Genomic DNA, 13,460 nt, shown 5'->3' on the forward strand with positions numbered 1-13,460 from the left:
GGTGGGGGGGGGTGTGAGAGAGAGAAGGGGCACAACATGGGCACCCCGCTGTAGTGGTGTGGGACCAGGGACCTTGGTTAGTTTCTGCATCCGTCCTCAGCGCTGCGCTCGTGTTGCAGGTTGTAGTAACAGTTTTGACAGACCCTCACCGGGGACGAGATCTTCAGGCGCTTGATCTCAGACTGGAAACGACTACACCTGAGAGAGAGAGAGAGAGACTAGTGCACAGTGCTTGGTCCCCGGTAATATTTATATTTTTCTGTTATAGCGTGTTCATTTTTTGGTTAACCATTTCATGTTCATTCGGCGTTAACCATTTCATCAGCCTTTTCCGTGAAAGGCCATCTAAGGACTGATGCTGCAAATTATTGGGCAACAGCTGGCCTAGCGGTCTGAGCGTGGGGCCAGTAACCGAAAGGTCGCTGGTTCCAATACCCGAGACAAGGTCAAATCTCTGCCGATGTGCCCTTGAGCAAGGCAATTATCCCCAATTTGCTCCAGGGACGCCGTACTACTATTGCGAAATCAATCATTTGCAAATAACAGATGACATTCATATTCTGACTATCTCTGAAACTCATTTAAATAATACCTTCGATGATACAGTGGTTAGCAATACATGGTTATAAGATCTACAACACATTCACTGCACCTATCGTACTACTATGGCTGACCCTGTAGAACAACACATTACACTGCACCTATCATACTACTATGGCTGACCCTGTAAAACAACACATTACACTGGACCTATCATACTACTATGGCTGACCCTGTAGAACAACACATTACACTGCACCTATCATACTACTATGGCTGACCCTGTAGAACAACACATTACACTGCACCTATCATACTACTATGTCTGACCCTGTAGAACAACACATTACACTGGACCTATCATACTACTATGGCTGACCCTGTAGAACAACACATTACACTGGACCTATCATACTACTATGGCTGACCCTGTAAAACAACACATTACACTGCACCTATCATACTACTATGTCTGACCCTGTAGAACAACACATTACACTGGACCTATCATACTACTATGTCTGACCCTGTAGAACAACACATTACACTGGACCTATCATACTACTATGGCTGACCCTGTAAAACAACACATTACACTGGACCTATCATACTACTATGGCTGACCCTGTAAAACCACACATTCACTGCACCTATCCAGTGTATGTGACAATAACCCATTTTCTCTCTCAAAGAATGATGGTACAATGCATCTGACTGTTTATGATTAAATGTGTCAATGTTTTTAATTGTATCCGGCCCTTTAACAAATAAACATTATTATTATTATGTTCATTCTGCATTAGTGACGTACTTCTGACAGAAGAGCTGACCACAGTTTCTGCAGTGGTGGCGTCTCTCCGTGAGGGAGAAGCGCACGGTACATCCCGAACAGCAGTCCACCACCTCGTCCTTCACCCAGTGGTCAGCAGCAGAACGACCAGGCTGGTCACTCACTGACCAGCTGAACACCCTGCCACGACCATCACCCACCAGGATCTTACTGTGGTCCCTGGGGGGGAGGGGGAGACACACAAACAGAGAGGAGAGAAGGGGGAGGCAGGGAGAGAGAGTAGAGGGGGGGAAGAGAGAGAGAGAGAGAGAGAGAGAGGGGAGGTAGGGAGAGAGAGTAGAGGGGGGAGAAAGAGAGAGAGAAGGTAGGGAGAGAGAGTAGAGGGGGGAAGAGAGAGAGAGGGAGGTAGGGAGAGAGAGTAGAGGGGGAGAGAGAGAGAGAGAAGGGGAGGTAGGGAGAGAGTAGAGGGGGGAAGAGAGAGAGAGAGAAGGGGAGGCAGGGAGAGAGAGTAGAGGGGGGAGGCAGGGAGAGAGAGTAGAGGGGGGGAAGGGGAGGTAGGGAGAGAGTAGAGGGGGGGAAGAGAGAGAGAGAGAGAAGGGGAGGCAGGGAGAGAGAGTAGAGGGGGGAGAAAGAGAGAGCGAGAAGGGGAGGTAGGGAGAGAGAGAGTAGAGGGGGGAGAAAGAGAGAGTAGAGAAGGGGAGGCAGGAGAGAGAGAGTAGAGGGGGGGGAGGCAGGAGAGAGGAGAGGGGGAGGCAGGGAGAGAGAGTAGAGGGGGGAGAAAGAGAGAGAGAGAAGGGGAGGCAGGGAGAGAGTAGAGGGGGGAGAAAGAGAGAGAGAGAAGGGGAGGTAGGGAGAGAGAGTAGAGGGGGAGAGAGAGAGAGAGAGAGAGAGGGGAGGCAGGGAGAGAGAGTAGAGGGGGGAGGCAGGGAGAGAGAGTAGAGGGGGGAGAGAGAGAGAGAAGGGGAGGTAGGGAGAGAGAGTAGAGGTAGGGAGAGAGAGTAGAGGGGGGGAAGAGAGAGAGAGAAGGGGAGGTAGGGAGAGAGAGTAGAGGCAGGGAGAGAGAGTAGAGGGGGGAGGCAGGGAGAGAGAGTAGAGGGGGGGAAGAGAGAGAGAGAAGGGGAGGCAGGGAGAGAGAGTGAGGGAGAAGATGACTGCCACCATGCAATAACTACAAAGCATCTTTCTCTATACAACCTCCACCACTAAGCTGTCTTCTGAATCCTGTCTCTGTCACATACACATTTCAATGCAGTGAGGTCACACACACACAGTCCACCTACTTGGAGATGGCGAGGGATGTGATCTCGGCTGGGTGAGCGTTGTCCTTCCTGTTGAACGCAGTGTGCATGGTCAGTTTGCTCCGGAACACCAGCTGACGTTCCCATCTGTAGTCTACACACACACACACACACACACACACACACACACACACACACACACACACACACAGTTTTGTAGCAGCACTTTAACAAGGCACCAGCCAGAGGACACACACAAAACAGAACACGCACACGAACGGACGCAAACACACACAAACTCCGACCAACTGGTGCACACTCACCAGTATACATAACTGTGCTATTGGGTGAACTGCATTACTGTGGGTGTCCAGTACCTGCTCTGAGCTGGTTATAGGGCCGTGCCTCCATGGTGGTGGGGTGTATGGGCTGGGGGACCCCCCCATGGCCTGCTATGGGGTGCGGAGGGTGAGGCTGGGGGTGAGGGTGGACCCCTGGTTTGAGGGGTGTCTGTCCCTGTCCCGTCTGTCCCTCGGAGTAGTTGACGAACACAAAGCCGTCCTTCTCGTCCAGGCTGAGGGTGTCTGACCAGCGGCGGGAGTCGTCTGACCCGCTGTCTACTGACCAGGTGACCCCCGGCCGACCCCCAGGGGCACCGGGACCCCTTGGAACTACAGAAAAAGTAGTTTTATTTTGGGGTTGCAAGTAGTAAGAATAGGGTAGGTTTAGCTAATAAATTATTTAACTTAAGTCATCAAATATCAAATGAATAATGATTAACATTATCATACAAGCTCTACTGCTGTATGGGTCAATACAGAGACTGACTGACTGACTGCCCCCGAGACCCTCACGATCTACAGACAAGTAATGATGGGTGGTCGTCTGCACTCTTGAAAGGTCTTTATACCAGATAGTGTCTGTTACAGGTGTGTAGGTATCAAAATAACAATACTAGGAGAGATGGTGGTAAAAATATTTGAATATAGTAGGTTTTAGCCAATTACCTATTCAACAAATGAAGTCATCAAATGATAAACATTGTCACACTCTGCCTTTATATAGGTAGGTCGACTGGCTGGATGACTGGCTGACTGACTGGCTGGATTGACTGACTGACTGGCTGGATGACTGGCTGGCTGACTGGCTGGCTGGCTGGCTGACTGGCTGGCTGGATGACTGGCTGGCTGACTGGCTGGCTGGATGACTGGCTGGATGACTGGCTGGCTGGATGACTGGCTGGCTGACTGGCTGGCTGGCTGGCTGACTGGCTGGCTGGATGACTGGCTGGATGACTGACTGGATGACTGGCTGGCTGGATGACTGGCTGGCTGACTGGCTGGCTGGATGACTGGCTGGCTGACTGGCTGGCTGGATGACTGGCTGGCTGGCTGACTGGCTGGCTGGATGACTGGCTGGCTGGCTGGATGCTGGCTGGATGACTGGCTGGATGACTGACTGGCTGGCTGGATGACTGGCTGGATGACTGGCTGGCTGGCTGGATGACTGGCTGGCTGGATGGATGACTGGCTGGATGACTGGATGACTGGCTGGCTGGCTGACTGGCTGGCTGACTGGCTGGATGACTGGCTGGCTGACTGGCTGGCTGGATGACTGGCTGGCTGACTGGCTGGCTGGCTGGCTGGCTGGCTGACTGGCTGGCTGGATGACTGGCTGGCTGGATGACTGGCTGGATGACTGGCTGGCTGGATGACTGGCTGGCTGACTGGCTGGCTGGATGACTGGCTGGCTGGATGACTGGCTGGCTGGATGACTGGCTGGATGACTGGCTGGATGACTGGCTGGCTGGATGACTGGCTGGATGACTGGCTTGCTGGCTGACTGGCTTGCTGGCTGACTGGCTGACTGGTAAACCAACCTTTGGGTCTGTGGACGGCGCTGCCTGGTTGGCTGCCGGATCCTCCCCCAACCGATCCGGCTCCTCCCCCAGCTGCGGCTGCAGCGTTGGGCAGAGGGGAGGGTTTGGACTCTGTGCTGAGGCTGGGCTCGTCTCCGTCTGACTCGCTGCTGTCGTCGTCAGCGTTCTGGCTCTCAGCTCCCTCTGCTGGAGAAGAAGAGAAATACTACTTTACTGTTCACACAGAGGCTACGTCCCCATTGACACCCTATTCCCTACATAGTGCACTACTTTTGCACTGTATACTATAGTGGACTTTATAGTGAATAGGGTGACATTTGGTATGCATGCAGATATTTCATTTAGCTTCCTCCCAACCCCCCAAAGACACAGACCATGATGCTGGTTCTGTCTGAACTGGGATTATGACCCCCCCCCCACTCTTAGAGACTTACCCACCCCCCCACACACATATCCCCCCAACCCACCCACTCACACAGACACCCACTCACACCCACCTACACAATCAATTTATAAAGCCATTTTTACATCAGCAGATGTCACAAAGTGCTATACAGAAACCCAGCCTAAAACCCCAAACAGCAAGCAATGCAGATGTAGAAGCACGGTGGCTAGGAAAAATTCCCTAGAAAGGAAGGAACCTAGGAAGAAACCTAGAGAGGAACCAGGCTCTGAGGAGTGGCCAGTCCTCTTCTGGCTGTGCCGGGTGGAGATTTCTAAGAGTAATAAGATGACATATACCCACCCAGACACCCACGGACACACTCAGAGACCTACCCAGCTTGTCCTCTGTACAGCAGTCAGTTACATCAGGGTGCTCGATGGGCTCTGGAGCTGGGGTTTCTGGGACTTGTAGGAACTCCATCCTCCAGAACTACAGGAAGGAAGATTAGATTAGAAAACTTTAATGTCTTTGTTGAGGAAATTTATTTTGAAGCATAAATACTCTGTGTACAGACGAGTGACATATATTTAGGGACGGTTTCTCAGATACAGACGAAGCCAGGTCCTGGACTAAACAGCACTTTCAATGGAGATTCCTCATTGAGCTTGACCAGTACTAGGCTTAATCTGAAACCGCCCCCCAAAAAAAAAAACACACGTTTTAGGAAGAGGAGGAAGAGAAGAGGAACATGGAAGTGTTGGTTACCCTGACGACTCCGTCAGAGTGTCCGGTGACGATGACGTTCTGCGTGTCCCATTCGTTCATCTCTGACACGCAGCAGCAGAGGATCAGTTGGGAGCGGCCTGTGAAGGTGTTGGCGCTGGCTATGGGACTGCCGTTGATGCTCCACACGTGGATGTAGGTCCCCGCTGCCGACACTATGTCTCCCTGTATATACACACACACACACATCTAGAGTGAGTCAGGATTTGAATAATCAAGTGATACTTCACTTTGTTGAAATTTTTAGCTAATGTCTCCCTGTATATACACCTGGGGTTGGAACCAAAATTATTTTCCAATCGTTTCGTTCTGAACAGAACCATTTTTTTTTTCGTTCCACTGTCCCGATCAGCAAAATAAAGTTCTGAAGAGTTTCGAACCATAAAAAAAGTAACGGTTTATATTGTTCCTTTCTAAACCTCTGATATCATATATATATTTTTTTTACATTTAGCTCGACTTTAAATTACTTCACCAACCAGTGGATAAAGCAGCTTGCTATGGAGCTATAGTTGGACAGACAAGTTTAGGGTGTGAGATGGCGCCGACAGAGAAGGGCGACATCTTACGAGTTCCAACCCAACTTGGCTATATAGTGAGGTCCCCAAGAACACAGTGGCCTCAATCATTCTTAAAAATGGAAGAAGTTTGGAACCACCAAGACTCTTCCTAGAGCTGGCCGCCCCGGCCAAACTGAGCAATCGGGGGAGAAGGGCCTTGGTCAGGGAGGTGACCAAGAATCTGATGGTCACTCTGACAGAGCTCTAGAGTTCCTCTGTGGAGATGGGAGAACCTTCCAGAAGGACAACCATCTCTGCAGCACTCCACCAATCAGGCCTTTATGGTAGAGTGACCAGACGGAAGCCACTCCTCAATAAAAGGCACATGACAGCCCGCTTGGAGTTTGCCAAAAGGCACCTAAAGGACTCTCAGACCATGAGAAATAAGATTCTTTGGACTGATGAAACCAAGATTGAACTCTCTGGCCTGAATGCCAAACGTCACGTCTGGAGGAAACCTTGCACCATCCCTACGGTGAAGCATGGTGGTGGCAGCATTATGCTGTCGGGATGTTTTTCAGGAGCAGGGACTGGGAGACTAGTCAGGATCGAGGGAAAGATGAACGGAATAAAGTACAGAGAGATCCTTGATGAAAACCTGCTCCAGAGTGCTCAGGACCACAGACTGGGGCGAAGGTTCACCTTCCAAAAGGACAACGACCCTATGCTCACAGCCACGACAACCCAGGAGTGGCTTCGGGACAAGTCTCCGAATGTCCTTGAGTGGCCCAGCCAGAGCCCGGACTTGAACCCGATCGAACATCTCTGAAGAGACCTGAAAATAGCTGTGCAGCAACGCTCCCCATCCAACCTGACAGAGCTTGAGAGGATCTGCAGACAAGAACGGGAGAAACTCCCCAAATACAGGTGTGCCAAGCTTGTAGCGTCATACCCAAGAAGACTCGAGGCTGTAATCACTGCCAAAGGTGCTTCAACAAAGTACTGAGTAAAGGATCTGAATAGTTATGTAAATATCATATTTATTTTAAATACATTTGCACACAAAAAACAACAACTGTTTTTGCTTTGCATTATGGGGTATTGTGTGTAGATTGATGGGGGGGGGGGGGAATACAATTTAATCAATTTTAGAGTAAGGCTGTAACGTAACAAAATGTGGAAAAACGTCTGAATGCTTTCCAGTGCACTTTACACATCTAGTGAGTCAGGATTTGAATAATCAAGTGATCGTTACCTTTTGAAGTTGTAGCTTCCGTCAGGTGTTGTCGTTTCCTCTTTCCCCATGCTTTTGAATGCACAGTTAACTCATACAACCCGCAGCTAACGCTTACAACCCGCAGCTAATGCATACAATCTGCAGCTAACTCATACAATCTGCAGCTAACTCATACAACCCACAGCTAACGCTTACAACCCGCAGCTAACTCATACAATCCGCGGCTAACTTATACCACCCGCAGCTAAAGCATACAATCTGCAGCTAACTCATACAACCCACAGCTAACTCTTACTACCCGCAGCTAATGCATACAATATGCAGCTAACTCATACAATCTGCAGCTAACGCATACAATCTGCAGCTAACGCATACAATCCGCGGCTAACTCATACAATCCGCGGCTAACTCATAAAACCTGCAGCTAACTCATTCAATCCGCAGCTAACAATCCACAGCTAACTCATACAATCCGGTATCCACTAGCATTGATACATATTCCCCAAAAATGCTACTGGACATAAAAAATAACCAGCTAAAACATGTAAATATGGTTTGGGGAAAAAAAAACACCACCCACCGTGAGTTCGTTGATGCAGAGTGCGGAGACGGGGGCCCTGTGTCCTCTGAGCTGGGTGACGAAGGACAGCTTGTTAAGGTCCCAGATGATGCAGGTCCGGTCTCTAGAGCCGGACACCATGATGTGGTACGCCGACGAGGCTGTCAGGCACGTCACCGTGTCTGTATGGCCCAGCAACGCCTGGGAGGGGAGAGGGGAGAGGGACATACATGCATGTTAAAACACACGGGGTCACACAGACGTGTTACATACAGGCACTGACACACATTACACACAAGTGAAAGAGTGGCAGAGATGCTATCTAATGGTGTCTGTGTGTTTGGTGGGAAGGGGATGGATTTTTACAGTGCATTCGGAAAGTATTCAGACACCTCTACTTTTTCCATGTTTTGTTACGTTACAGCCTTATTCTAAAATGGATGAAATTGTCCCCCCCTCAAAAAGAAAATAGGTTTTTAGACATTTTAGTAAACGTATTACAAATAAAAACCTGAAATGTCACATTTACATAAGTATTCAGACCCTTTTCTCAGTATTTTGTTGAAGCACCTTTGGCAGCGATTAACAGCCTCAAGTCTTCTTGGGTATGACGCTACAAGCTTGGCACACCTGTATTTGGGGAGATTCTCCCATTCTTCTCTGCAGATCCTCTCAAGCTCTGTCAGGTTGGATGGGGAGCGTCGCTGTACAGCTATTTTCAGGTCTCTCCAGAGATGTTCGATCGGGTTCAAGTCCGGGCTCTGGCTGGGCCACTCAAGGACATTCAGAGACTTGTCCTGAAGCCATTCCTGCGTTGTCTTGGCTGTGTGCTTAGGGTCGTTGACCTGTTGGAAGGTGAACCGTCGCCCCAGGCTGAGGTCCTGAGCAGGTTTTCATCAAGGATTGCTCTGTACTTTGCTCCGTTCGTCTTTCCCTCGATCCTGACTAGTCTCCCAGTCCCTGCCGCTGAAAAACATCCCCACAGCATAATGCTGCCACAACCATGCTTCACCGTAGGGATGGTGCCAGGTTTCCTCCAGACGTGACACTAGGCATTCAGGCCAAAGAGTTCAATCTTGGTTTCATCAGACCAGAGAATTTTGTTTCTCATGGTCTGAGTCCTTTAGGTGCCTTTTGGCAAACTCCAAGCGGGCTGTCATGTGCCTTTTACTGAGGAGTGGCTTCCGTCTGGCCACTCTACCATAAAGGCCTGATTTGGTGGAGTGCTGCAGAGATGGTTGTCCTTCTGGAAGGTTCTCCCATCTCCACAGAGGAACTCTGGAGCTCTGTCAGTGTGACCATCGGGTTGTTGGTCACCTCCCTGACCAAGGCCCTTCTCCCCTGATTGCTCAGTTTGGCCGGGGCAGCCAGCTCTAGGAAGAGTCTTGGTGGTTCCAAACTTCTTTCATTTAAGAATGATGGAGGCCCCTGTGTTCTTGGGGACCTTCAATGCTGTAGAAATGTTTTGGTACCCTTCCCAAGATCTGTGCCTCGACACAATCCTGTCTCGGAGCGCTACGGACAATTCCTTCGACCTCACGGCTTGGTTTTTGCTCTGACATGCACTGTCAACTGTGGGACCTTATATAGACAGGTGTGTGCCTTCCCAAATCATGTCCAATTAATTGAATTTACCACAGGTGAACTCCAATGAAGTTGTAGAAACATCTCAAGGGTGATCAATGGAAACAAAATGCACCGGAGCTCAATTTCGAGTCTTATAGCAGGGTCTGAATATTTATGTAAATAAGGTACAGTTGAAGTCGGAAGTTTACATAGACTAAGGTTAGAGTCATTAAAACTCGTTTTTTCAACCACTCCACAAATTTATTTTTAACAAACTATAGTTTTGGCATGTCGGTTAGGACATCTACTTTGTGCATGACACAAGTAATTTTTCCAACAATTGTTTACAGACAGATTATTTCACTTATAATTCACTGTATCACAATTCCAATGGGTCAGAAGTTTACATACACTAAGTTGACTGTGCCTTTAAACAGCTTGGAAAATTCCAGAAAATGATTTAGAAGCTTCTGATAGGCTAATTGACATAATTTGAGTCAATTGGAGGTGTACCTGTGGATGTATTTCAAGGCCTACCTTCAAACTCTGTGCCTCTTTGCTTGACATCATGGGAAAATCGAAAGAAATCAGCCAAGACCTCAGAAAAATAATTGTAGACCTCCACAAGTCTGGTTCATCTTTGGGAGTAATTTCCAAACGCCTGAAGGTACCACATTCATCTGTGCAAACAATAGTACCCAAGTATAAACACCATGGGACCACGCAGCCGTCATACCGCTCAGGAAGGAGATGCGTTCTGTCTCCGAGAGATGAACGTACTTTGGTGCGAAAAGTGCAAATCAATCCCAGAACAACAGCAAAGGACCTTGTGAAGATACTGGAGGAAACAAGTACAAAAGTATCTATATCCACAGTAAAATGAGTCCTATATTGACATAACCTGAAAGGCCGCTCAGCAAGGAAAAAGCCACTGCTCCAAAACCGCCTGACTACGGTTTGCAACTGCACATGGGGACAAAGATCGTACTTTTTGGAGAAATGTCCTCTGGTCTGATGAAACAAAAATATAACTGTTTGGCCATAATGACCAAAAAGGGGCAGCTTGCATGCCGAAGAACACCATCCCAACCGTGAAGCACGGGGGTGGCAGCATCATGCTGTGGGGGTGCTTTGCTGCAGGAGGGACCGATGCACTTCACAAAATAGATGGCATCATGAGGAAGGAAAATTATGTTGATATATTGAAGCAACATCAAGACAGTCAGGAAGTTAAAGCTTGGTTGCAAATGGGTCTTCCAAATGGACAATGACCCCAAGCATACTTCCAAAGTTGTGGAAAAATGGCTTAAGGACAACAAAGTCAAGGTATTAGAGTGGCCATCACATAGCCCTGACCTCAATCCTATAGAACATTTGTGGGCAGAACTGAAAAAGCGTGTGCGAGCAAGGAGGCCTACAAACCTGATTCAGTTACACCAGCTCTGTCAGGAGGAATGAGCCAAAATTCACCCAACTTATTGTGGGAAACTTGTGGAAGGCTACCCAAAACGTTTGACCCAAGTTAAACAATTTAAAAGGCAATGCTACCAAATACTAATTGAGTGTATGTAAACTTCTGACCCACTGGGAATGTGATGAAATAAATAAAAGCTGAAATAAATAATTCTCTATTATTCTGACATTTCACATTCTCATCTTTTTAAGTGGGAGAACTTGCACAATTGGTGGCTGACTAAATACTTTTTTCCCCCACTGTACCTGTTTGAGTATGAGTGTCTGGTTACCTATGAGTGTCTGGTTACCTATGAGTGTCTGGTTACCTATGAGTGTCTGGTTACCTATGAGTGTCTGGTTACCTATGAGTGTCTGGTTACCTATGAGTGTCTGGTTATCTATGAGTGTCTGGTTATCTATGAGTGTCTGGTTATCTATGAGTGTCTGGTTATCTATGAGTGTCTGGTTATCTATGAGTGTCTCATATGTTTACCAGTTTGAGTGTCTAGGCTAGTTACCAGTTTGAGTGTCTTGGCTAGTTACCAGTTTGAGTGTCTTGGCTAGTTACCAGTTTGAGTGTCTTGGCTAGTTACCAGTTTGAGTGTCTTGGCTAGTTACCAGTTTGAGTGTCTTGGCTAGTTACCAGTTTGAGTGTCTTGGCTAGTTACCAGTTTGAGTGTCTTGGCTAGTTACCAGTTTGAGTGTCTAGGCTAGTTACCAGTTTGAGTGTCTTGGCTAGTTACCAGTGTGAGTGTCTTGGCTAGTTACCAGTTTGAGTGTCTTGGCTAGTTACCAGTTTGAGTGTCTTGGCTAGTTACCAGTTTGAGTGTCTAGGCTAGTTACCAGTTTGAGTGTCTTGGCTAGTTACCAGTTTGAGTGTCTTGGCTAGTTACCAGTGTGAGTGTCTTGGCTAGTTACCAGTTTGAGTGTCTTGGCTAGTTACCAGTTTGAGTGTCTTGGCTAGTTACCAGTTTGAGTGTCTTGGCTAGTTACCAGTTTGAGTGTCTTGGCTAGTTACCAGTTTGAGTGTCTAGTTACCTGTTTCAAATCAAATCAAAATCTAATGAAATGTTATTTGTCACATACACGGAGGGGCATAGACTAAAATACAGTAGAATAGAATACAGTATATACATATGAGATGAGATGAGTAAAGCAGTATGTAAACATTATTAAAGTGACCAGTGTTCCATTATTAAAGTGACCAGTGATTCCATGTCTATGTACATAGGGCAGCAGCCTCTAAGGTGCAGGGTTGAGTAACCGGGTGGTAGCCGGCTAGTGATGGCTATTTAACAGTCTGATGGCCTTGAGATAGAAGCTGTTTTTCAGTCTCTCGGTCCCAGCTTTGATGCACCTGTACTGACCTCGCCTTCTGGATGATAGCGGGGTGAACAGGCAGTGGCTCGGGTGGTTGATGTCCTTGATTATCTTTTTGGCCTTCCCGTGAGTGTCTAGACAGTCTAGTTACCTGTTTGAGGGTGAGGGTCTAGTTACCTGTTTGAGTGTGAGGGTCTAGTTACCTGTTTGAGGGTGAGGGTCTAGTTACCTGTTTGAGTGTGAGGGTCTAGTTACCTGTTTGAGGGTGAGGGTCTAGTTACCTGTTTGAGGGTGAGGGTCTAGTTACCTGTTTGAGGGTGAGGGTCTAGTTACCTGTTTGAGGGTGAGGGTCTAGTTACCTGTTTGAGGGTGAGGGTCTAGTTACCTGTTTGAGGGTGAGGGTCTAGTTACCTGTTTGAGTGTGGGAGGGTCTAGTTACCTGTTTGAGGGTGAGGGTCTAGTTACCTGTTTGAGGGTGAGGGTCTAGTTACCTGTTTGAGGGTGAGGGCCTAGTTACCTGTTTGAGGGTGAGGGGTCTAGTTACCTGTTTGAGTGTGAGGGTCTAGTTACCTGTTTGAGGGTGAGGGTCTAGTTACCTGTTTGAGGGTGAGGGTCTAGTTACCTGTTTGAGGGTGAGGGTCTAGTTACCTGTTTGAGGGTGAGGGTCTAGTTACCTGTTTGAGTGTGAGGGTCTAGTTACCTGTTTGAGGGTGAGGGTCTAGTTACCTGTTTGAGTGTGAGGATCTAGTTACCTGTTTGAGGGTGAGGGGTCTAGTTACCTGTTTGAGGGTGAGGGTCTAGTTACCTGTTTGAGTGTGAGGGTCTAGTTACCTGTTTGAGGGTGAGGGTCTAGTTACCTGTTTGAGGGTGAGGGTCTAGTTACCTGTTTGAGGGTGAGGGTCTAGTTACCTGTTTGAGGGTGAGGGGTCTAGTTACCTGTTTGAGTGTGAGGGTCTAGTTACCTGTTTGAGGGTGAGGGTCTAGTTACCTGTTTGAGGGTGAGGGTCTAGTTACCTGTTTGAGGGTGAGGGTCTAGTTACCTGTTTGAGGGTGAGGGTCTAGTTACCTGTTTGAGTGTGAGGGTCTAGTTACCTGTTTGAGGGTGAGGGTCTAGTTACCTGTTTGAGGGTGAGGGTCTAGTTACCTGTTTGAGTGTGAGGGTCTAGTTACCTGTTTGAGTGTGAGAGTCTAGTTACCTGTTTGAGTGT

At 48.2% G+C, this 13,460-nt stretch overlaps 1 protein-coding gene across 1 annotated transcript in view; it reads right to left on the reverse strand.

The window, feature by feature from the left end:
* LOC121530690 (WD repeat and FYVE domain-containing protein 3) overlaps positions 1-13,460 on the reverse strand; it is a 204,728-nt gene continuing 191,268 nt past the window's right edge. Inside the window, exons 62-69 of the mRNA XM_045226849.1 lie at positions 7,933-8,112; positions 5,598-5,780; positions 5,225-5,321; positions 4,448-4,633; positions 2,946-3,239; positions 2,611-2,722; positions 1,352-1,549; positions 1-198 (exon numbers count right to left, since the gene is read on the reverse strand). Of these exons, the coding sequence (XP_045082784.1) occupies positions 78-198; positions 1,352-1,549; positions 2,611-2,722; positions 2,946-3,239; positions 4,448-4,633; positions 5,225-5,321; positions 5,598-5,780; positions 7,933-8,112 (1,371 nt within the window). The 3' untranslated portion in view covers positions 1-77. The remainder of the gene's footprint in view (positions 199-1,351; positions 1,550-2,610; positions 2,723-2,945; positions 3,240-4,447; positions 4,634-5,224; positions 5,322-5,597; positions 5,781-7,932; positions 8,113-13,460) is intronic.

Source organism: Coregonus clupeaformis, chromosome 18 (assembly GCF_020615455.1).
Source record: "Coregonus clupeaformis isolate EN_2021a chromosome 18, ASM2061545v1, whole genome shotgun sequence".
NCBI classification, from domain to species: Eukaryota; Metazoa; Chordata; class Actinopteri; order Salmoniformes; family Salmonidae; genus Coregonus; species Coregonus clupeaformis.